The sequence below is a fragment of the Pempheris klunzingeri genome, chromosome 17 (genome assembly GCF_042242105.1).
Source record: "Pempheris klunzingeri isolate RE-2024b chromosome 17, fPemKlu1.hap1, whole genome shotgun sequence".
Classification (NCBI taxonomy): Eukaryota; Metazoa; Chordata; class Actinopteri; order Acropomatiformes; family Pempheridae; genus Pempheris; species Pempheris klunzingeri.
The window spans coordinates 19,047,341-19,071,571 of record NC_092028.1 but is presented as its reverse complement, the minus strand read 5'-3'; the positions used below and the strand labels follow the sequence as shown (position 1 = coordinate 19,071,571).

General features: G+C 41.3%; 2 protein-coding genes across 4 annotated transcripts; both read right to left on the bottom strand.

The window, feature by feature from the left end:
- Positions 1 to 1,011: 1,011 nt before the first annotated feature.
- Positions 1,012 to 17,938, bottom strand: prkacaa (protein kinase, cAMP-dependent, catalytic, alpha, genome duplicate a). Of its 3 annotated transcripts, none has more exons than XM_070847250.1 (10): positions 17,181 to 17,938; positions 8,722 to 8,783; positions 8,061 to 8,189; positions 7,581 to 7,679; positions 7,399 to 7,481; positions 7,190 to 7,316; positions 6,981 to 7,076; positions 6,670 to 6,792; positions 4,775 to 4,939; positions 1,012 to 3,640 (listed from the first exon to the last, which is right to left on the bottom strand). In XM_070847250.1, the coding sequence occupies exons 1-10, from the start codon at positions 17,224 to 17,226 to the stop codon at positions 3,515 to 3,517; spliced, it is 1,056 nt and encodes a 351-aa protein (XP_070703351.1). In that variant the 5' UTR covers positions 17,227 to 17,938; the 3' UTR covers positions 1,012 to 3,514. The 3 variants fall into 3 exon arrangements, with proteins under 3 accessions (XP_070703351.1, XP_070703348.1, XP_070703350.1); XM_070847247.1 differs by lacking the exon at positions 17,181 to 17,938 and adding an exon at positions 14,954 to 15,080; XM_070847249.1 differs by lacking the exon at positions 17,181 to 17,938 and adding an exon at positions 11,615 to 12,030.
- Positions 17,939 to 18,621: 683 nt separating this feature from the next.
- asf1ba (anti-silencing function 1Ba histone chaperone) lies at positions 18,622 to 22,798 on the bottom strand. The gene is made up of 4 exons (XM_070847900.1): positions 22,444 to 22,798; positions 21,427 to 21,542; positions 20,040 to 20,216; positions 18,622 to 19,399 (listed from the first exon to the last, which is right to left on the bottom strand). Exons 1-4 carry the CDS (start codon positions 22,550 to 22,552, stop codon positions 19,208 to 19,210), a joined length of 594 nt encoding a protein of 197 aa, XP_070704001.1. The 5' UTR covers positions 22,553 to 22,798; the 3' UTR covers positions 18,622 to 19,207.
- Between the last annotated feature and the right edge of the window lie 1,433 nt (positions 22,799 to 24,231).

Sequence of the window (24,231 nt, the reverse complement as noted above, 5' to 3'; positions counted from 1 at the left end):
ACACCTCCCTTTGGCTGATCTACTCATTTGTATCCCTTTCACTGTGGTTCATTATAGTCCAATTATCAATTAATGGATTACTTAATAACTTTTCATTCTTTAATGGATTTAAATTTTTTGATGTGTATTCATTATGAGGCTTTTTATTTTATCTTAATTGCTTTCCAGCCATCTGGAAGGCTCTCTAGGCCCTTCACGTATAAGTGATGCAGATTGTATGCAATCCTGAAAAGAAGTGCACCGAGGATGGGAATACATTTGGGGAAGGGTGCTGAAAGCTGGCTGGTAATTGATCCCGTACTGTGACAGGATGAACACAACACTGCATTATTCAATTGCACCTGCCAGCCTCTTAAAACATTCACAATAACGGAGACGACGGTAAGAAAAATACAGCAACCCCCCTCACCTACCAACAAGTACATCCCTCTGATCCAGCTGTGAGAGTAGCCGGACGTTACGGATACCTTCCTCCAGATCTGCATAAAATAACATTATTTTTAGTGTGACATAGTGCGTGGTGAGGAGAGAGCTTAAGTAGAACCCAGACATATTAGTCTTAACAAGTAAAAGTTTATTGGAATGATACATTTTGCAAAATATTACTTTATGTATATTTTTTTTAACATACTCATTGTGTTCTAAGGGTATCTGTCAAGTTCTCCAGAGGGTAAGATAGTTAAGACTGTCAAAGGCAAGGATATACAGTATTGTTTCCCAAAAGGTACAATAGACTACACAATCACTGTACCCAGGTCATGAGGAAAAGATTAATGTTCTGTTTTTGCTTTTTTGCTTTTTTTTTTGAAAATACAATTAGAAAATATGAACGCAAAACATCTCAGATGTAAAAAGTGTTATGTCTGAATGAAGAGTGTGGAAACTTGATGAAAATAGAAGGCAAACAAAATTAGCACAGAGCAGTTGATAGTGTTTAGTTGATAGAAGAAAGTTAGACAGCTGACAATTAGTTTTGTGGATGGGAAACAAAAATACATTTAAAAAAAAAAAAAAAAAAGCATCGTGATGGCCTCAGTGTCTGAAGTGGATCAAGTGGCGTTGCCTTTTACCCACCAACTCCGGCTTAGTCATTTGACAGAACATAAAGATGTAACGTGTGCTCTCTTTAAAGCAAAACATTGTGTCCTAAAAGTGTCAAATAATTAGCACAAAATCAATTCAACAGGAGATTTGAAAGGGTGCGGCGTGTGCTTCACTATTTGCAAAAGACTTGACAAGTTGGTTGGTGATCCACTGCATTGTTCAACGTGATGCTCCATCAGCACAAAAGGTTAAACAGCGATGAGGCCGGCGGTTGTGGAAACAATGATTTCTCAAACATGTCTCGGGTCCAGGAGATGTCTTGCCGTCGGGTTGCTTTACCACATGCAAGAAAAACCGAGCTCACCAGAGAAACATGTATTATACAAAACACACATCATGTTTCCAGACAGCATTGAAACATCTCCATCAGACAATTCAAAGACATTCAAAAAGGTATCCTGCGTAATCTCAATTACATTAAGAGACTGCCAAAATAATTACTCAAGCCTACTGAAATCATTTAGTCGAAAAACATTCTCAAAAATGTCATGTTACAAGACTTAATGACAAATAGATTGATGCACATCAAACAATTCACAGAAGCTTTTCAGTGAGATGGACAAAGTCTAGCACCTAGGGCCTATGGAGGGTGTGGAGGGCGTGGGGGAGCGAAACGAGCATCCTTCATCAAACCAAATCAATGTGTTCAGTCAACAAACCAGCAAGAAGATTTGGTCTGCGATTGTCTTGCATCCACAGAAATAAACTTGGCAAAAAGGGGACAGCTTTAGGATAGCTTCCTTAGTTTAATTTGTTACATAGAAAGCTGGAAAACGGAAACAAAACCACTCCAATCTCAACAGTCCCAAAAATTTTGGTTGGACTGCAAATCTATCCCAAGGTGTTACATGTACGGTATATACAAGAGAAAGGGGAAGGAAAAGAAAGAAACAATTATCAAGGTGAGAAGCACAAGTTCAGTGACAATTATCAGCAAACTGTTGCCCTACGACTGAAAACTGAGCAAAGCCCAGAAGACCTTTCTGACACGACTAGCTGGGTCTTGTTCCGTCTTCAGCGCAGAGCAGCCGAGTGTCAATTTTAATAGTTAAGCATGTTATCCACAATCTCTGGTACCTCAGCACAAATAAAGCGTAATGCGCCGCCGTCTTCCTTTAAAAGTGATATTGTACAAAAATAACATGCACATTTTGTTGAAACGTTTTGCTACTTTTTTGCGTATTAAAATCCGCCACCATCATAGTTACATACAGAAAACTTTGCAATGCTCTCAGTTTGCAAATTTGGCAGAATTTATATTTGTTTATTTATGAAATCTTAATTCAGTTTCACAGCTATGAGACAATGTTGAAAAAGATGGATATTTCATGTTCTGTATCATATATATCTATATATAGATATACATGATCTATATATATCAATATACATGTATAAATGTACTATGAATTAAATAAACAATAGTCAGGAGTGTGACCACAATGTTAGTTGCTGCTAAATCACAGCTTTTTAAACCCACCCTTGAGCACTAAATAACACACAAGCACAGAGATTGACATAAAAAGGACAAAATGATCACCGATAGGATTTCTTAAAATGCTCTAATAAATTCAGCTAAGAGAAAGACAGACTTAAATGCAGACCTCATGTTTACCACCTCTCACCGGTCCCCACGAGGAGTGAGACCTAGATGAAGTTTTTCTGCGATAAATCATTTTCACTCTGATCAAAGAGGTCACCACTGCTTCAGCTGCGAGCAGTGAGTGCATCATCTACCCAATAATCATGCCACATTGAGCAGACAAAAGGCAGGTGCAGAGGATTTTCAAGCTTCAAACCAAACGGGCACAAGGGCTGACGCCGCCATGGCCAAAGCTCTGCACCAATGCTTTCCACACAGTTTTCCAACCAGTTGGCATTATGATAGGCACATCTGTTGGACTTGGTATTGCTTGGACAGATTCAGGATGGAGAGATGGAGGGGGGGGGGGACCAGGGCGACAAGATACAACAATCACTCTTTGAGAAGCTTGTAGAGAGGGCCCTGCTCAAAAAGGAGCCTAGCAGGTTCAGTACCTTAACAGAATATCAATGCCTCAACCTGCAAAGACTGAAAACACGTCATTACACCATCAGAAAAGATACGAGTGTAGCTTGGCAGCCACGACCTATGCCTGTTCTCCCCGAGCCCCTGCCACAAACACAAGAGGGATAAATAAAATGAATAGGAAACAGTTGAGAAACAATCAGAAAAGGCAACACTGCTGGTTCTGTTGGATCTTTCCTCACTTTGCCTACCCTTCATTTGGGGGGATTTTACATTGTTGTCGTCATTACAAATAAGCAAGTTAGCAGTCCACCCTAGCGCTTCCTTCTTTCTCACCCCCTTTACTTTCTGAATACCTCTCTCACTCTCTCTCTCTTTCTTTTCTCCGCTACTCGTGGTTGGAGTCTAGAACTCGGCAAACTCCTTCGCACACTTCTCCGTGAAGGAGACTCTGATTTCCTCTTCCTCGTAGTCGTCAAAGTTGCTCGTGTCACCGGGGCCTTTGCACTTAGGAATAAAGGGAGCTTCCACCTAAAACACACAGGACAATTAAATCATCAGAATGATGCCATGTGGTCTTCTAGAAAGCTCCAAAGCCGTGACATGTACCATTAACAATTTGACGACATTGGAACAGGCCCTGGGAGATAAAGAGGCAGTTTAAAACAGATTTATATGTGTTTCTTGTTGTACGTGGTAAATTAAACTGATTAAAATGCATATTAGAACCAAGAAGTACTTGAGTTCCTGGAAGCCCTGTCCAATAATCAGTTTGTAGTCACGTTGCAGGACTAATTTCGTGATCACACATCGCCATTTGCTTTCCCTGAAGCCAACTCAGATGGTAATTTTCTAGACTTCCCAGAGTTAATTTCAACAACTGCATGAAAAATGTAAACCTGCTCCATTCATTTGCACAGAGTGTAGGCAGGAAAAGTACTCAATTTCATTTTATTTATTTAGCGAAATATAATGCAATAATAAAGTTGATACCTAAACTACAAGCTCAAGAGCTGGCGCTTCTCAGTTCAAATAAAACCAGACAAAAAGAACAAAATGTGTGTAATATAAATGACATTCTTCTAATGTTTATTCTATGTATTGTGTTAATAGTCTGTATAAACGTTTAGCCTTTGTTTGCACACTGTCGGTGCTCATTACATGCCTGACTGCCCTGGTAGGGGGATCCCTCTCTGTGCGGCATTTCCCTGATGAGTCCAAGGTTAGAAGGGGGTCATTTCAATGTGGTTCTGTTTTATGCGACCTTTGAGGAACCCTGTGGCGACTGTAAGCGTGATTCAGGCATTACGTGGACCAAAAAATGGGCCTCCGTTTGTTTTCATATCGTAATGTCAAAAGAAGAGGGGCTTAGTTCTACTTCTGGTTCACTTCAGATTCTTCAATTATGCTGCAATCCTACTGAATGAACCAGCTTTTATATGTGAAGCTGGAGCTGTTAAACTGGAAGGAAACACATTTTGCCATTAATCTCCAATGTACTATGATCTGTGCAGGGAAGACTGAGCTAAAATTTAAAGAAATTACTCCTAACCACAGATGTAGACACTTTAAGTCTCCTTAAAGCCATTTTCATCACTTTGCCCTTCAGACTTCGAAAAGGGAGGTTTTGTACACATCACTACTGGACGACGGCTGGCCTCTCACCTTCCTCTGGTAGATGGCGATCCAATCGGTGGTGGCAAACCACTTGTGGCCCTTGATATCATTGACTCCGTTCCTGAGGTTGCCAAAGCGCTTGGTCAGGTCCACCTGCAGCAAATTTCTCAACAGATCCTTCAGGTCTGAGCTGAAGTGGGAGGGAAAACGAACCTGCAAACAGTAAACGCAGTGTGAGTGTGTTTTATATTTCAAGCTATGGTTTTTTTAAAGAGACTGCAGGAGTCTGGCATACAGCTTTACATTAGTGCAAACCTATGAGTGGTCCGCAGTGCGACACTATGTCCACTAATGCTGAATATGGATGTGATTTGCCTGGTTGTGACATGTCTGCTTGTTTGCACTATTCCACTTTCCTTTGACCCCTCTGCCAGATAAGCCACTTTTGTCAACAGGATTGCTAACAACTGGAATTTTTCGCTTTTCTCACCACTGCATGTACAAAAAGCCAGAAATGGCCGCCATCTGGGAGATGCTGAAAGCGGCCAGTCTAACATTAACTCTGATGCCACGTTCAAAGTCACTGACGGTGCTTGTTTAGTTCCAGTGATGAAAGCTAACCAATGCTAGGACCGTTGTCAGCCGGAGTTGTCCCACTCACTGCGGTCACATAATGAATGACCTGCCAACATGTACAATATGAATGACATTGATGTATGTACCTAATAAACTGTGACTATATGCTACTATAGGACACATGCTACAAGCTAGCAGTTCTTTCTATGCCTTTATTAAATGTACTGATGTGTCATGTTTTATACATTTTATAAAATTGCATACTGTTCATTATTATGATTTGGTGATAATGCCATTATGCTTGTAACCAGGGTGCCCAGGGTTTTACCTTTTCAGATAAAGGACAAATAAAATGAAAATAAAAAAGACTTATATAATTTGTAAATAAAATGATTCTGAGCCAAATTTGTTCAACTATACATGAAACTAATGCATTTTTAATAAAATGCCATCATTCAATTGCTCCTTAAACTTTATATTATACTACAAATCAACGACTTCTTCAGAAATAGAACCTTATCGTACTGGGTAGTGTTTCCTTACAGGACATTTTATCTTCTACATACAAAACATATTTACAATAGAACAAGTCAACATTAAATACTACGATGCTTTTATAAGAATGTCTGAAAAAACGAAGTAGCCCTAAGCACAAGATTTACCACAAGAAGTGAAATATTTTCATGTCCTGTCCTATAAATTAAGAGAAATACAATGCACATCTAATTTCATAAAGGACTGTATTTCACAGTGCAGGGTAGAGGGTCTGATGAGGTAAGAGCAGTAAATTTGTTTTTCCCCCTACATTGGTGATGCAATGGTGCTAAGGTCAGTCAATTAGACCTCACTAATCTCATCTATAAATGGTGTGATTTCAAGGTTTTGAGAAAGTTATTTATGACTAAACAAAATCTGTGGTTTCTTAAGGAGAATCCACCCAAGACGCCAAGCAATAGTTCCCTTGTTGGAAATACCCCTTACACCTCTAATCTTTACATTTTAGCTGAAAATGTTTCACACAGCCATTACAATGCTCTTCAAATAATTAAGATTGATCTATTGTTGTTGTTGTTATCACATTTGAGAAAAACTGCTTTTAGTTTGCAAATCACCGCCTCTGTTGGGGAACAGTACAAAAATGTGTTGTGCCAGGACCATCGCACTTACAAATTAAAAAACGGGGAAATTTAGGTAGCGTCTATTCTATGTGCATGTCAAGCCAAATACTATTTGTGCGCCACAAAATCAAAACATACAACAAATAGATTTCTAAATCAAAACAATAGGTCGTGTAAACTATTAGCGATTTTTTATAATCTAACAAATATGTGAAAATCATGACCCATCCTCGGCTTCTATAAACTCACCTTCCCTGATACAATCTTCTCGTAAATCTGTATAGGCTGGTCTGCAAAGAAGGGGGGGTAACCAGCAGCCATCTCGTATATCAGCACTCCTAGAGCCCACCAGTCCACTGCTTTATTGTAACCCTGGAACACACAAATGAAATAAAGGGCGATCAGATTATGTCCTCAAGCAAAAACTCTCACACGTTAAAGTATTGAAAGCAGACAGTCAGCAGCAAACCTAAAGCTGATGTCTGGAAAATAAAAGGGTTTCCTAAATGGAGTCCCATGTCCCAACATGTGTGACATAAAGATCAGGGCTGAGCACTTACCTTACTGAGGATGATCTCTGGGGCCAGGTACTCTGGGGTCCCGCAAAGTGTCCAGGTTCGGCCCTTCACCCTTTTCGCAAATCCAAAATCCGTTACCTGGGGAACAGAGAGTACAGCTAAGAGCGTAGACCACACACTGCAAGGGCACAGAGACCAAACTAACGTGACTGTTATTGATGACTAAGAATATCAACACATCAAATCCTTGCCTGGATGTAACCTTGCTGGTCGATGAGCAGGTTTTCTGGTTTTAGATCTCGGTAGATGAGATCCAGTGAGTGAAGGTATTCAAAGGTCAGTACAATCTGGGCTGCGTAGAAGCGGGCGTGTGGTTCACTGCAAAACAGATCAGCTACAGTGTTTACAGTCAACCAGCGGTCAATGGGAATATTTAGGAGTTAACTTAAAGCCAATTTACCTGAATCTACCGATTCTCCTTAAGTGTGAGAACATTTCGCCCCCGGGTACATACTCCATAATCATATACAGATTAGTGTTGTCCTGTGGAGAGATTAGCAAAGTGTTTGACTGGCAAAACACACAAGCAAAACTGGGGTGAACATGCTTAGAAGGTAAACAGATTAACTTTTTAATGCGTACCTTAAAAGAGTGCTCCAGTCGCACCAGAAAGGGAAAGCTGACAGCTTGCAGGATACGTTTCTCGTTCAGTGTGTGTTCTATCTGCTTCAGCTTCACCACCTAGGGTTGGGGTTAAAAATGGTTTTATAGTATTCTAATGACTCAGTACTACCAAAGAATGCCTCCACCCTGATGCAAGATTTCAGCCAAGTCAAACATAATATGAAACCTCAACATGCTGGGACTTTTTCAGTGAGTTAACTGGTGAGGAGGTTCATGGCACTCTGTGGGACATTTTTACAACAAAGAGATCCTGATGCCTTCCTAAGATTGATTCGCCATCATAAGATGCACTTGGAGGCTCCGTAAAAAGAAATTAGATTTGCTTTTCTCAAAAGAGACATTATCACCATGTCACAAACACAACCTGAGCAACAAGTCAAATATTCACATTTATTTAACTAGTATTTCCATTGAAATGCATGCCTAAAAGTACTGTACCTTCTGTTTGTCAAGTATTTTCATGGCAAAATGCTGGCCCGTCTCTTTGTGTTTAACCAGCATGACTCGACCAAACGACCCAGTGCCTAAGGTCTTCAAACGCTCAAAGTGGTCCAATGCCGCAGTTTGCTGAGGGGCAGAGGAGGGTTTCAGGAAGTGCAAAGGGTACGTAAGAATTTGCAGCAACATATCATGAAAAGCCTGACTTAAATTCACAGTTTATTTCAAAATACTTGCTAAACTAAACTGCATAGTCAAGTAAATAATGGGTATTTATAGACTAACCCCTTTATTTTAAATGTACATTAGACATGTTTTCATTTGTTTATTGAGTCTAAATTAGAGGAGCTCCCACTAAGGGGAAAAAAAAAAACGACATTAGCCCAGCAGAGGGTGCACTGCCCCTCTAAAATAAATTGGACTTCATTTGTTCATAGTCGGGACCATTTCCATTAGTCCGACTGTCAACAAACATGTGAAAATAGAAGTCAGGATTTATTTTAAGATGAATTATCACACCATGGTGTCTCAACACCCAAAACGAAAAATGATATTAGTAAGAGCACAATAACACTCTTCTGATGACAGAATCATAAAACAGTGACAGTAATGATGATTCAACAAAAAAAAAGGAGAAGTGATTCTCTTCCTCTACTCTCACCTGTGCTGGATTCTCCCATTTCTTCAGGAAATCTTCTTTGGCTCTGGCAAGAAACTCCTTCACTGTAATTAGGAACAAAGTGCAGAGTCATTAGAGAGCGTTCATCGGTCTTACACAGCACCAAAAGTCCACGATTTTGTATTACAGGTCATTTCACGTAATCATCACGACCCAGAGAAGATCACAGTATTGGTGTTTTACAATAAAATGTAGAGGGCTTGGCGAGATATCCCAGCAGCTGTGTGTGAAACATGTCACGTGGCTGTGTGCACAAGAACGCAGATAATGTCTACGTGGTCAGCTGATAACAGTCCGCATTCGTCTTGGACTTTCTTTGATGATGGGTCCCCGACAATTGCTTCTACCCCCGCCATGAAAGTGCACCAGATAAATCATACACCTGGCTGAATGTCCGAATCCAACATTTATCTAAACACTAATAATGTACAACATAATAATGCAGCGGTTTATGCTAGAACAAAATCACTACAAATGTATTTAAAGTGGGTACAAAAACAAAACACCATGAATGGAGGCAAAAGATTAAAAGAATATTCCAACGCAACTCCTGACAAGTTCACTAGAAAGTAGCAGTCGGGGGAGGGGTTCAAAAAGGCTCCATGGCACCGAATATCACTCAGAGTACTGCAAGGTCAATCACTGAAAAAAAAACTGATTAAAGTATGACACAGCTGTAAATCTGTCGAGTGCAGGCAATCCTCAAAAACAGATTCCAGGAGGTGCTAGCGTTGGAGGCCACCATGAGACCTCCATAACAACTCTGAAGAAGCTAAAAAAGTTCCACGGCTGAGATGAGGAACATTATGTGTGCAACAACAGTTAACCAAGTGCTTCACACACCACAGCTTTATGGGAGTGACAAACAGAAAAGTACTCAAGTGATATCACAGCTAATGTTTGCTAGAAGGCATAAGGGAGACTATGAGACAAAAATGAAAAGGTTCCATGGTTTAATTAAACAAAATCTGGCCTTCATAACCACCACACTAGATGTTGTGTTCAGCAAGCCAAACACTGGACATCACCTCATCATCCCCAGTATGATTTATGGTTGTGCCAGCATCATGATGTCTGGATGCTTCTCTACAAACGGACCTGGAAGGCAGAGAGCAGCAAAATACCGCAAGAAAGCCCTCTGGAGACACATAGTTATTCTCCAGAAAGACACCAAGCCCAAAGCCAAAGCTACACAGGAATGACTTAAACAACCAGGCTAAAGTCAAAAACCTCTACACCACTGACGTTGCCGTTCAGTCATAGTGCCCTTGACACAACCTGAGCAGTTTTTCCAAGAAGACATTAGGACTGTACATGCTGGAAGCAACCACACCACAAAACCCATGCCAGTGCATTACAGCCAACACTGGATTTGCACATTGAGTGACCGATTTCTGAGCTATTAAGTTGATTCCAATTAGAAAAACAACATTGAGTATTTATTTTTTTTTTACACATATGGTCAATATTTTCTGAGATTCTCAATAGAGAAACCAGCATTTAGACAGGGACCCCTTGACTTCAGTCAGGGGTTCTCAACCAATGAAAGAACCATTACAGAATAAAATTGATTCAGATTATAATATTGATTTGTGAAAAATGTGCAGTTTAGCACGAGGCTACGATAGCACACAGTTTATGACTTCACAAACTACACACAGGTACAGGCCACTGTAGACCAACAGATATACTGTATGTCACAGATTTTGACATCTTGGCACACACAGTGTGATATGCAGTAGTTTATTTGTCTTGCCCTCATCTTTATGGGGCTAATCGCAGTGCTCTGTGGGAACATGTTGATAGCCAGTCCTTCCTCATTCCTTCACATTATCTGTGTACTAGTTTTTAGGACACTAGCTGCCTTAGCAGATAATGCAGTGCAGCTTTTTCTACTGTAACACAAGATGGTCGAGCTTGTAAATATTCATCTACTGTGGAAAAAGGGACAGCAGTTTAAATTCATTGTGTCTAATCGTTACATCAAATATCAAGCAAAAGAATAGAAAGTCTCATGCTTAACATTTTGGACACAGGATTTCACAAATATAGAACTGAACTCAAAGTAGAAATAATGGATTTTTAAATTAATATTAAAAATGATATTTATACTAAATGCATTAACAACTGAGACACAGCAGAAACAGACACGTTAAGCCATTCAGGATAACATGCAGCGACTATCTGCCTGCGTAACTGATGCAAAGCAGCCTAGGGCACGATATAAATAAAATCAGTCTGCAGTCGATAGTTAAAGTGGGTAATAATTTAATGATCAACTTTTGGATATTTATATTCAGAGTACTGGGCTTTTGGATATGTTACCGTTACTGTAACTACAAAACATAAATATTATGAAAACGCTGTAAACATAACTACACCGACATTTCTCATGAAAATGTCAGAGCATTTCTCACACACATGCACTTGAAAAACTACACAAAAGCTTAATCCTGATCTGGCTAATGTGATTTCCTGCTAATTCTCCAAAGACCAGCAGCTCCAACAATAGGATGGGAGAAAGCCAACAAGAACGGCGAAGACCAAAGTTCGCATAAACATGTCGAGAGCGCTCCCACAGAGCGCGATGGAAGCAGACTGGTCAACAGGGAGAAAACATTTCACGTGAACATTGCTCAACTCCCACTTCTAAGCAGAAAGAGCCACAAATTGATCTATTCCCGTCATAAGTTGGACCTGCTCAGAGGAAAGACGTGGGTGTTGCTGCAACAGCAGTTGGGAGCTAAATTCTTCTTGAGGAATTCTTCTTTCCTGTTCCAATTTGGGAGGCTTGGCTGCTGTGACTACCATGGTAATTGCAGGTGATGAACTAAGGCTCAACTCTCCAGCTCTCCTGTAGCCCCACATTCCTTACCATCTGGGATGACTATGGGTACCTCTGGTGCTGCACCATCTGCTGAGCGCGACCCTGATTCACTTGAGCGCGAGGATGACTCCCTCTTCCCTGCATGCCTTCTGGAGCTCTTCCTGTCACACATTAGCCCTGCAAAGTCTCCCCTGTTCTTCTTCCTTGGCCTCTTCCTCACAGTCACTGACTCATGACCTATCCACCCCCTCTGAGAGCACTCTAGTCAGATCAGTAGCCCCACTCATCCACAGAAACCAGTCGAGTGTCCTTGCCGAGAGGGTGTCCTCAGTCTTTCCTTTGACGGTCACTGTACCGGGGAGCAAGTTCAGAAAGCAGCATCCACTTCCAGTATGCAGTCAAATTTAGCATGAAGATCGGCACTGCTCCCGTTACACACGGATCAATTGGACCCTTGCTTTGGTCTGTATCAATATTTATTCTGTGCACAAAGTACTCGCTACTGTTCCCTCCCATGTCAAATACACATGCAAACACACACACACACAAGCGTGCACACACAGAGGCTATATATTGATCTAAACAGGGGCATAATCACCAGAGGGAGGGGCATAAAACACTAGCTGGTATATTTATCCAACCCAGAGAGGAAGTCCTATGGAAAACTAGGCCTAAGTGGAGACCCTTGAGATGAACTAGACACATGTAGATGCAGCTAAAACTTTCCCTAATTAGCAGAACCAATCAGATGGCCCATCTGTGATGAAAAACTTTCAGAGTTGATCTGGGTGTTTTCAAAAACATAAAAGTGCCTCTCTCAGGAGACACTAGCGAAGCACGAACGCACAAACCACAGTGAAACTTTCTCTACATGCCCAAATGCACCAGAGAGTCTGTGTAGTGCCAGTGCTGAATCGATCCTCCAAAAAAATCAATCCTGCATCTCTCCCCTGGGCCTCACTGGCCCACTCTGACGCAGGAACAGAGGGGTTATATTAGGGCGAGCTGACCGACATTTAACTACAAAGCGCGCCAAATCAGGTCCCAGTCTACACCAGGCCGTGTACAGATAGCATACATCAGTCGGAGGGCAAACAGAGCAGCATGTAAACTGGGAAGGTGTTTTTAAAAGGTGAGAAATCAATTGTAGGCTAACCATCAGCTCAATACTGGCAGTGGATGGCAGTGGACCAGTGGACTGGTGAGCCAGCACCAACAAGAGGTTACTTTACATCCTGAACTGGCAAGTTAAATTACCAACCACTTCAGGAGCTTGTGGAAAAACTGAGCTGATGGTCGCATCACACTTTGATGTTCCATTCACCTGTATTCAAACGCACATGGAGAACAATGTCCCTCTAGGGTTGGATATGACAGCATGTAACATGTGGCCATAGAAATGTGTCCACCGGTAGAGATTTGGCAGCACCTTTTCCCACTGTGGGAGATATTCTTGTGTGATCTGGTGTAAACTCGCGAGTCCAGCTGCCTAGCAGGGTAATGTGATTTGGGCGGACACGGAGGAGGAGAGTAAAACTGTAAATACAGCAGGAGGAGAAGGAGTCCCACTGACTGACGTGGGGCTGGTATTTATTTGTACCCTAAAACCTGAAATTATTAGTAGTAGTCTTACAGTTTTTAGTCTTTTTTAGCTCAAGTCTCATTTGATGCAGTTATTTTTGTTGGTAAGGACGTTCCACGTAAAAGAAGAAAGTAATCAAATGTGATGACGTATGGTATGTTTATTTTAAACAATTTCTTAATTGAATGTACAAAACTTTTACTTTTATTATGATATATACTGTTACTGTGATATAACATCTACCCCTACACCCATCTGTCTCACTGTAATTGTTGTTGAGGATAAGAGATGCTCAGTACCAGCATTAAGCCCTTGGCTCAAAAATCAAACAGAGTCTCACTTTGTGTTTTTCTGTAAAAAAAAAAAAAAAAAGGGAGGTACATGCCTATTATTACACTCCAGTTTTTTACACATGCAGTTGGTTAGTTTTCAACTTCCTGCCAAAACGTTTCGAATGGCGAGAGGATAAAAGCTTACCAGCTACACATATATGTGCATATAGTAGCTAACGAACCAGTGAACAATTTGCCCTTCATGTCTACTTATTAGAATGTTTCAGTGTCAGACCAATTAGTTGTGGTTTGAGGACTGTCTTTCCGAGAGCCCTCATTTCTGAAGCATAGCATTACAGTATATAGCTTTATTTGTTGCAGAGAACAAGTGAATTCAGTGTTGCTGCCTATAAAATGTGACTGCAGCTTTACAAGACCAGCACACACATGGATTACCACTATGCCTGTTGGTGCCGTGAGAATCCAAAGGAAACTACAGTTCCTTTTCCGATCACTGAACTCCATCCTCAGTTTTGTTGTTTGCTGCTGGATTTTACATCTCAGGATTGTTCCCCGGCAGGATGTCAGTTTGCCAGCGTGCCAATTCAGTGCCGTAAGATTATCTGAGGTGGCTGATTGGCATTTCAACAGTAAGGTCCACTGGAAATCAGTGTAGGCTTATAACAAAGCCCCCTTAACTGGAGACAGGAAGTGATGAGCGATGCAAACACAAACCTGCCCTGTTACACAAACCAGCTGCGTGCAGAGCAGGGGCAGGACATAAAGTGCAACTCCCTGTATCTATAAATATCTGTGTGGTTCGACGGGATGCCACCTCATTATATGACCATAATCAAAACATGCAAGACTCAATACAATAATCCCTTATCTTATGTAATAAATCTCTGTGAGCATGGTCTTCCTCAGATATTTAAGAAGTGTGTGAAGTACAGGAAAATCTTCCAAGCTGTCAAACATCAGAAACAATCAGAAGAACCCTCCCTGTGAGAAGGACAATGACACCAGAGATTTGAAACAAAAATTAAGTTTGTGTGTTTGTAAAGGTTGATTACTACACTGTGTAGCAGTTTAAGGCTTTTATGCTGTGCAGCATGGCACCTGACAAACACTTCCAACAGTAACTGAGAAATGGCTTCCTTCAAACCATAACTAGAAAACAATAGGCAACAGAGAAATGAAAAACAACAGGCTGCTCCGTGTGTGTATTTGTATACATGGACACATGCGTGCGCTAGCTCACAGACCCCTATGTCTTGGCTGCTGGCCATAAATAACACTAGTGTACAACCAATGTCTGCCACTACAGAGGATAGCTCCTCTAAAGCTAACGGACACTCCTATCACCAGGTCATGATATGAATTTAGTAACATTATCAAGAAAGAAAAAGCTTGATTATCAGTTAAATGCAGGAGTTAGAGCTCAGCCTACAGCTTGCTAAGATAGTGTGACAGCGTGGACCACAGCTCCATACGTAACCCGTGCTCCTGTCCAGCTCCAGAATGAAAACTCACTCCAGCAGCAAGCCTCTAGCTCCTCTTGTGGTTGGTAATGTCTGCCTTCTCCACTGGCTGTGTCCCCTTGATAGGGCCCGGCTCGATGAAACAGCCTTCCTGCCAGCCTGTAAATAACAGACATCATACAAGGCTGGAGGAAGCCAGCCGATAGCCAGTGCGGAGTGTCAAAACTGCAGCATGTCCGGAGGTTCTAACAAGCGTGAAATCCAGAATATGTGATACCAACTGCGTCTTAAGGGCCAAAACTTCACACTATCCTGGCAGGCTGTGTTTAGTCTATAGAGCAGTAGAGGCGATGACCAACTGTGCAGAGCCTGGGCTGGACTTTCCTTGCTCCTTCACTTCCTGCTGCAGCTCAGTGTCTGTCCGCCCTCCTTCCTCCTGTGGGCCAGAAATCAGCTTCGTATACTAGTGCATTGGCTCACCACTCATCTTCTCTAGCCTGGAAAGCTCCGCGGAAAAGGACCGTTCGCACCTGAACAAGCTCTCAACACTCTCGTTCCATTTTCCGTAGAAACCACAACGGGCTGCCATGTTGTCTTTAATATCTCGCTTCTATTTGGAAAATCGTGCTGTGGGTGTGGGCTCTGGACCCCTGGTCTGCACTTATCTCTGGGGATTAGGGTGGACCCTCAGTGATCAGGCTGATAAGGATGTGAAGCATGACATGTGAACAAACCTCCCACCAGCAGTGCCTCCTCTGTCCCTGCTGCTAAACTATGAATCCCCCAAGTTTCCATTAATTCTTCAGCATTAAAAAAAAAAAAAAAACTAACTTGTGTGCTACAACACCTGAAAGTCATGGGCCATGTTACAAGTATTGCCAGTGTTGAGTTAACATTACAGAGAGACTGGAGGCCATTCTTCACACATACTCTCTACCAGCAACAAGGAGCTGACACTCATTTTGCAGATACTCGTTCAGACTTTGCACTCTTGAGTGTTATTTATAGAGTCATGGATAAAAAAACAGTACGCTCCCAGACCGTATCTAGGGCCAATGATCCTGACTGGAAAAAGAAAACTAAAAAGCTTGGATAAGGAAATAGGATGACATTTTTCTCTCACTTAGTAGTTAACCTCTGAGGTTTATATTGTAAACAAGTATCTAGCTTATACACATCTTCCCTTGTTTCATTTTCAACATTATTGCAATGAAAACTAAAAGGTCACTCTCATGGTCAACAAGATCATCAACAAAATAAAAAGTTGTGGGGAGCAACATCCTAAAACACAGCAATAGTGGAGCATCTCCTCCTCCCCATCTCACACACACACACACACACACACACACACACACACACACACACACACACACACACACCCTCAGTGACACATACAAGTGCCCTTGTTCTAAATGCTGCTCATCACATGATGTTCAAGAGACTCCTCAACTCCCAAGTTTCTGCCTGGAGAGGATCACCCTCATGCATCATATGACCCCATCCTGGTGGCTTTTTCCTTCTCTGATAACAACCGACTCCCCTCTACTCACTTACTGTCAAACGCAGTCTGTGGGACTCGATGCTCAGGTCCACACTGCCTTCACGATTCAACTCACCACTTACATAAACACCCTGAAATGTGTGCATCTCAACTCTTGCTCTAAAGCATATCCCATTTTCTACACACAAAGGAATATTTTGTTCAGAAAAACATTATAAAGTGCACAAGAGAACTCCACAGCAGGGTGTTGGTTTGCAATGCTACTGCAGCCTTTCATAACCTTATAAGAGGAGGGGGGAAAATAACCCATCTGAAACACATGACCCACAAAGAAACCTATGACTGTTGTATAAGGTTAGTTGTTGTCATCTTCACTGCTACCTCTGAATATAACCTGGGGCTTTTAATCACGAGCTTTCCCACAGAATCAAGGGAGGGAATGAATAACATCTTCTGCTGTTCAGTGGAGATGAACATGGTGCCACACTTAGAAACTCCAGACAGTCTGTATGAGGATGTGGCTTCATATAAGAAGTTGACAATCCCGTGGAGTTCTGCTCGACCACTTCCCCAAATCAAAATAGGGTGTCGAAAGCAATGTGGTGTGGTGTCACTGTGGAGGGTCTCTGGGCCTTGATGCATTACACAAGTGTAAAGTTGTGCTTTATCTCGCTGCCACTATGTGAAACAGGAAATAAGTGCAGGAGAACGACCCGACGACAGGCGGCATGACATAGCTAACGTTAGCAGCTGTGGCTATGGGTTAAAGGGTACTCACCACTCTCCATCTCATTGCCCTTCTTTGCGGTGGGCGTGTTGCCCATGATGGCAGGCTGATGGTGGAGCCCTGTGCTCGGACTGAGTCTTCCTTTACTAGTCGTAGAGTGATGCTACACAGCTAACGCAGTCGCTGGGCTCAGTGAAGCTGACAGCTGGCTACTAGCTTACAGCTATCATTATTGACTAACGAGTGTAAATATATTTTCCTCCAACACCTTCTTCCCTCGGTGTGTTCAGAAAACTCCAACCAAGCGAGTATATCCAAGTATGCAGCTAACACTAACGCTTGAGGCTAGCTAGGCTAGCACGCTAGCTAACTGTAGCAGAGATGACCAGTGGACGTTAGCTTCGGAGTGTTAGCTCCTCAATTTCCAGGCGAGCACCGGCAAATCAGCTGTCACTCGACTGTCCTTTATTTCCAGAGACGGCGTGCTTTATCCAAAATCCAGTCCGGAGGATTTGACAGATCGTCGAAAGCTGTTCCCCGTCTATCTAACGAGCAAGCTAGCGTTAGCTCTTTAGCGTCCCTCGCAGCCGTATCCTGGCCTGAACTAACCAGGTGCTATCTCTATGTAGGCAGGCCTTTTCTGCTCAGACCTGGGCAACAAAAGTCGAGTCCAGGTTACTTGTCTTTTCCGCTGTTGGTTATATCAAATGGATCTCTCTCCATTCGTTTCCAAACCAGGCATCAAGTGCAATGGTTTCCTGGGACCGACCATCTGATAGTCGATTCCTAAGATCAACAGACCCCTTCCATTAATCTTCAGACCGCAAGGGAAACTCCAGTCATCCATCCACCGGGTCCCGCCCCTGGCTGCCTCTGATTGGCTACATCCACGGACACTTAGGTGATAGAAGTCGCAACTCAAGAGCTGATTGGATGAGCGTCAATACATCCAGTCGTTGCCTTGATGTGATTGGCCTGTCAAATGGTAGTCCCGCCTCCCGGACTTGCTAGTAGCCAATACGCCCATAACTGAAACTGTGTTTGTTTCTTTTTTTTTGCTTTAATTGATCAGCTGTAAATGTGTCAAACTGAGCACCGTGCAGGACACAAATCAAAAGCAGTCACACCTTAGAATCGGCATGCTTTTTGCAGAGCAGTGTTTTCCAAAGCTAGCTCTGTAGCCTAGCCACCCCTTTTACCCGACCGATCTGTGATTGGATGTGACGTTAACACGGGCTATTTTTAGCAAAATGTGAAAATAAAAGGGGATACTCATACTGATATTTGTGTTAGAGAGCTGGCACTATGCTGTGTTACCATTAAAAAAAAAAATAAAAATTTAAGTTCTTCTTTGGTGCATTCATAACAAGAACGAGAGTGAAAATATTTTTATATTCCGTTTTCCTGCTTCTGTAGTCTATTTTGAAAATAGTGAGGATAAAATAAGCAATTAGGAGGAACATAGTTCTCACTGTCACACAGACGCATAACAAATACAATGTTCTTTTATTTGAAACACAAAAAAACATGGAAGTGATAGCCCGAAGCCCATCCAAAACTCCACAATCTAAGTGGGAAAAGGTTTAAGTGCAAAAGGAATTTGAACACAAATATAATGGCAAATATCAAATTCCCATACAGCAACATATTGCAATTTATTTGCCTATTGCTTCAGTGCTGAAATCCTCTTAAATGCTTAAAAATCAGTTATGCACCAAAAAAAAAGGAAGGAAGGCGAGTCAAACATCACCTTTGTGTTTTGTTTCAGTTCAGCTGTATCACATCATAGTTACTGTTTTCCTCTCCATGAGTTATTCTACTTCAATTTTGCTTTCAACACCATGGCAAGTAACTCCCCATCTATACATGATGATTACACGGGTGAGATGTTCATAATCTTCCTTCGGACAAACACTCATCTGACGCCCAGGGTGAGAGTTCATTTTTGACAAGCTTCAGGTAAATAAGGGCGTCTGTAAGGCAAAGATCTCTGTACATCCGCACCAGAATGTCCACAGGCATTCTTCAAAAATAAGGTCTTGTGCTGTGACTTATCACCTTTGGGGCGGGGGCCGTCTCTATAAGCAGTCCATAGAGTTATCTGGTAGTAACCCCAAGGGTGGGGCCTTGCCTGGGAGACAGGTTGGAGGGAGCATGGAGTTTGACGTGGGATCCACATTTTCAGAGTCTTCCATTCGCTCTGCAGAGCCTTCCCAGTTTATATGGAATCTGGTAACCCGCGGGTTTGATGCCAGAATATTTCTCTGGAGCTGAGAAGGGAAGACGGAAACAAAGACTGATAGTTCATACAAGTAAATTCAGTCGTTAAGGATTATGCAAGTTTTGCTATTATCAGTTAGCAGCCCTGTGGATAAGAAGGGTGCCAAGTTACCACATGATATTCATCTAACTATGAATAATAAACAACTATGTAATAACCCACATTTAATTACAGCTTTGCAACTATAATCACTAATTCCAATATTTTCTTTTTGCACCTATGAGTGAAAACTTTAAATCCAAATGTCAGCCACCTTAAAAATGTGACAACTACAAACAAAATCCTTCATCACTACAGCAAAATTCACGGTGGCTTATTACGTAAAATAGTATCTGAATTAAGAACATTCCTTAGAGAATTTTAACAGTTCTGCTTCACTAGTTATATAACCAAGGGAATTTGATAGGATTGTTGAGGGATCAAACCTCTTAGTATTTTTTGTTCCAAATTGCAAGCTCAACAGAAAGAAAAGCTTCAATTCTACAATTCATTAGTGCACCATGCTGCACGATGACTGCCCTTGTTCTTGCTAATTTCATAGTTAATACAATAACAATATGTTTTTAAAATGCTAGGGTTTTATTATCCATCAGAACTCAGATTCTCCAGAAATCAACCATCAGTCTGACCTGTGTGTAGTCTGGCTTGATCGGTGGATTTTCACGAAGCTCAGGATCTGTGTATTCGTTGTTCACGTAGTAACCGATACGAATGAACTCCTGGCCACGGTACGTGCAGGTGATCAGCACTACAGTTACACCAACAGCATCACTTTCAGGAATCAATCCAGTGTTTGGGGCATCAGCCTGGTGAGAGAAACACAACACGGACTAAGATTTGCAAAAATATAAAGCAACATTTCATGTACATTCATTTGAGGATTTTAAACTGTCTATCCATCAAATAGGGATTATGGCACTAGAGCTGTTTATCAATAAAACAGGCTTGTGAAAAGTAATTCAGTCTATTTTCACCACTTATTTTCTTCTTTAAGAGAACTAGAACATATTTCATTTGAATGGAAAAATGGGCCTTATAGCACTTTGATAACTTGCTTTTAGATGAATCAATAGTTATCCGAGTCAGTAGAAAAATAGAACGCAAATAAAGGTTAAGCATGCTGATTACTTAAATGAGCTATTTTTATCATTTGTAGAATTGAGTGGCAGTTTCACGAAGCTTGGTTTCTCCTCGAATCAGTAACAAGTTTAAATGCCATGTAAGTTAAGATAACAGTTTTACATGGCAACAGTTTTCTCCTGACTTTTGTTTTTAAACCAATTTATTGATTCCTCATAATGCAGATTGACAACCAATCAAATAATTCCATTGGCCATTTCATAATGTGTGACTAATCCAGCACTATTGAGGTTTCTAAGGTGGGTTACGATGCTGCTGACAAGAGGCTCCTGCTGTAGTTTGGGTTGGAGTTTTTCATGTTAATTAAGTGTTTTTAAAGGCTTTTGAAGAATTCTTTTTTGTTTCCTTCTTCTGATGTCAACACTGTCAATCAACCTCTCATAATCAGATGTTGAGTAGCCACTGTAGCACGACTAATGTCAATTCCGATATCAATATTTGAGCGTTTAAAACATCTGATTATGGCTGCTGATATTCATTTTCTTTACACAACCAATGACACAAATAAAAATTAAATAACAATTGTGACATAAACCTGTATTAGGCAGTGCATTATACAGTTGGAGAAAAAGTTGTTTATTAACATATCTTTGGCATTTCTGTACCTTAATATCTCTATCAGCTAAATCTGCAACAAGCTCATATTGGTTGATATATACGCTGGTTCTTGTGGCCACTTTCTTTATGTACAGCATCTCAACCTGGTTCGTGGCCAGAAAACAACTGTGGGGCTGCGTTATTGTCACATGGCCGGATCATCGGTTAGGTGTAAAGGTGGCTGTTTGTAATTTCTAATTTCTCAAACTACTTGGTGAACAATTAGAAAGCTGTGCTGTTGATAAGGCAAACTGTTTAAATGTAGTATAAAAAACACACCTGAAACACAAACATGTGTCTCCCAGCAGGAACTGGGCCGACCAAGACGGAGTCGAGGACTTGGTCATACTCTTCGCTCTCTGCTGAGCCAACGTAGATGATCTTCCATTCCAGGTCTGCAAAATAAAAACACAAAGCAAAGAAACTGAAGTTACATTTCACTATAGCGCTGATACAATTAGTCCATTAACCAATTAGATGATCGAGAGAAAGTTTGCCAAATATTATTGATGACAGATTCATCATATTAGTAACCCATCTGGTAAAAATATGAAACACCAACTGGGCAAAACTTCTCAAAAATGGCCAGCAAGTAAATACTTTTCTGAATTTCCCATTGTTACAAATCATATATTATGTGATTTTGCATTCACTCTCCACAGCAAGAGCCTGTTATACAGGAATTAGTCCAAATAAAGATCAAAATGTCCAAATCTATGTATCACCTGAGCTAAACTATAGTCATTCTATAACTCACGTGCTACAATGAACAATCAAAACGTTATTACTTGTAGTTAGCAGTGTCACTAGGTTTTTATACGGGCTAAGTGCAGTTATAGTAAATCTAAGTAGATACAGAACTGCACTATGTGCATATTTCTAATCCTCTGATTATTAGTAGCACTTTTACAGCTGAACTTCAAACCTTAAACAGTACTAAATGAGGAGTAACAAAGGCTTGGACAAACATAGACGTTTAGAGATTAGGCTGCTATCTCTGCTCATTTTAATAGTCTACATTAGCATCTTTATAAGTTTCACAGATCTGACCCAAACAGATGTCTCAACCATGGGGAACATTTTCATTCAAGCGATGTAACATTACTTTACTACTACCATGTAAAGTTACAATACTTTTCACACATCTGGCGACTTTATGACTGACATGAGATTATGTACTATAGCTAACCTAGCGTTAGCAATTAGCAATATCTTGTACACAAAGTGAACTAGCGACAGGCTCCAGCTTTAGCCTCGGACACACAATAATAACAGCTTTCCTGCATTTGTACTTACCTTCGGGGAGGTCCTCCATACACTCAAACGTTATTTCGAACTGAAAAGGGTTTCCAAAGGGACTCGGGTTATCTAGGACAGCCACATTCAACACCTGTACCTTCGCCATTGTTGCTGAAGCGCTAAAAAACGGGGCTAACGTTCAAACCAGTTTCCCGGGAAATGGTTAATAGCAACACTAGGACACAAGCAGTTAAGACTAAACAGTATTATCCACCTTTAATTCTAACCAAATATATGCCTTATTTATACGATTAAATGTACGCTACTGGCTTGACTAATGTGAAGTTTAACTAGCTGTACTTAAATTTGAGGATAGAGACGCCGCTCTCCCGCCGCTTTCACTGTCCTACCCAGGAGCCACCGCGCCTACGGCAAGCGATGAGTGCGCGACAGAGGAGCCGCTTCCATGAAGGAAAAGGCAAAGCTCCTCTTTCGCCCCCTTGTGTCATAAACAGGAGAGGCCTGGGCTAGCAAAAAGCTACCTGCACATGGTCTACATTACTCACTGTAATTATTCTAACCAAAGACAGATAATGGCTGGCCAAAGTTATAATTCAAGTTGGAGAAATTATTGTACCAAGGCACAAACATTTGATCTATCAACCCTAAAGAAGGCCTCATGGCAGGTATTTTGCAGCTGTTTTGATTTGCAGCAGTTCCACATAATAACCTTTTGCTTTATGGTGTCCCAGCCGAAGAAGGATGAACACCAGGCACATTTCACAATATCTCCGAATGCAATTAGATACAACAATGCCACAACATAACCTTGAAAGTTATCCTTAAAAGGAGCAAAAACTGATGCGTATAAACTTCACATAGGTAATATTTATTGCGAGACCTTGAGCAACTGAGAGAACAAACGTGCATATCAGGGAGAAGTGTACTAATAAAAATTTATTGTTTTTAAACCGAACGCCTTCTCTGTTGTCCAGTAGGTCAAACTTGGAGATGCTAGACTGGAAGCGTGTAAACATGTGCCATCATCTGTTCCAGCAGTGACTGACACACAAGCGACATGCAAGTGAACATTAATAGAAAATAGAACAAGACAGACTTGCTCATAGCTGTTCTACATTAAAAATAGTAAAAAGTGCTCACAGGCTGTCAAGTCTTATCTGCATTGAAAAAGCATTTCCATGTTTTAATTAAATGAACTTTGATTGAATTTGATGGCCAATACATGTTCAGCATTCATCATATAGCTTATGTAGTATAGAGGGCCATATAGTCAGATCCCCTCATTGCCATCATTCACTACCAATATATAGCATAGGTTACACCATCGTAGGGTTTTCTAATTAGTTAACTGTCTGTCTGACTCTTAATCTGCCTACTCCCACAAACAGTAAATTATGATTCCTGAATATTATATAAGTGAAATAGTATAAAAACACTCAAAAATGGTTTGGTCACATGGGTGCATCTCCTCAGACTCACTCACTGTTGTTGTATAGGAGTAATTTTCCATAGCAGTCTGTCAAAAAAAACAAAAAAAAAGAAAACTCCTCACTGCTCTCACACACTGTCCAAACGAGAACTATCTGACCACCACAGATTAGGCCTGAAGCAGCCTACATTTTCTTTGCCCCTCTGCGTCTGAGAAGGGGAGATTAGGTGCGGATTAGAGCCCACTGGACCAGCTGGCTGCCGAATTCATCCTTAAAATATCTCAGGAATGTGGATATCCTCTCTCATGGTGGGTAATATGAAACCTGATGGAGGCGCTATTTCATGCCAGCACCACCATCAGACAGGTTGCTAGGTAGGAGCTGGGCACTGAGC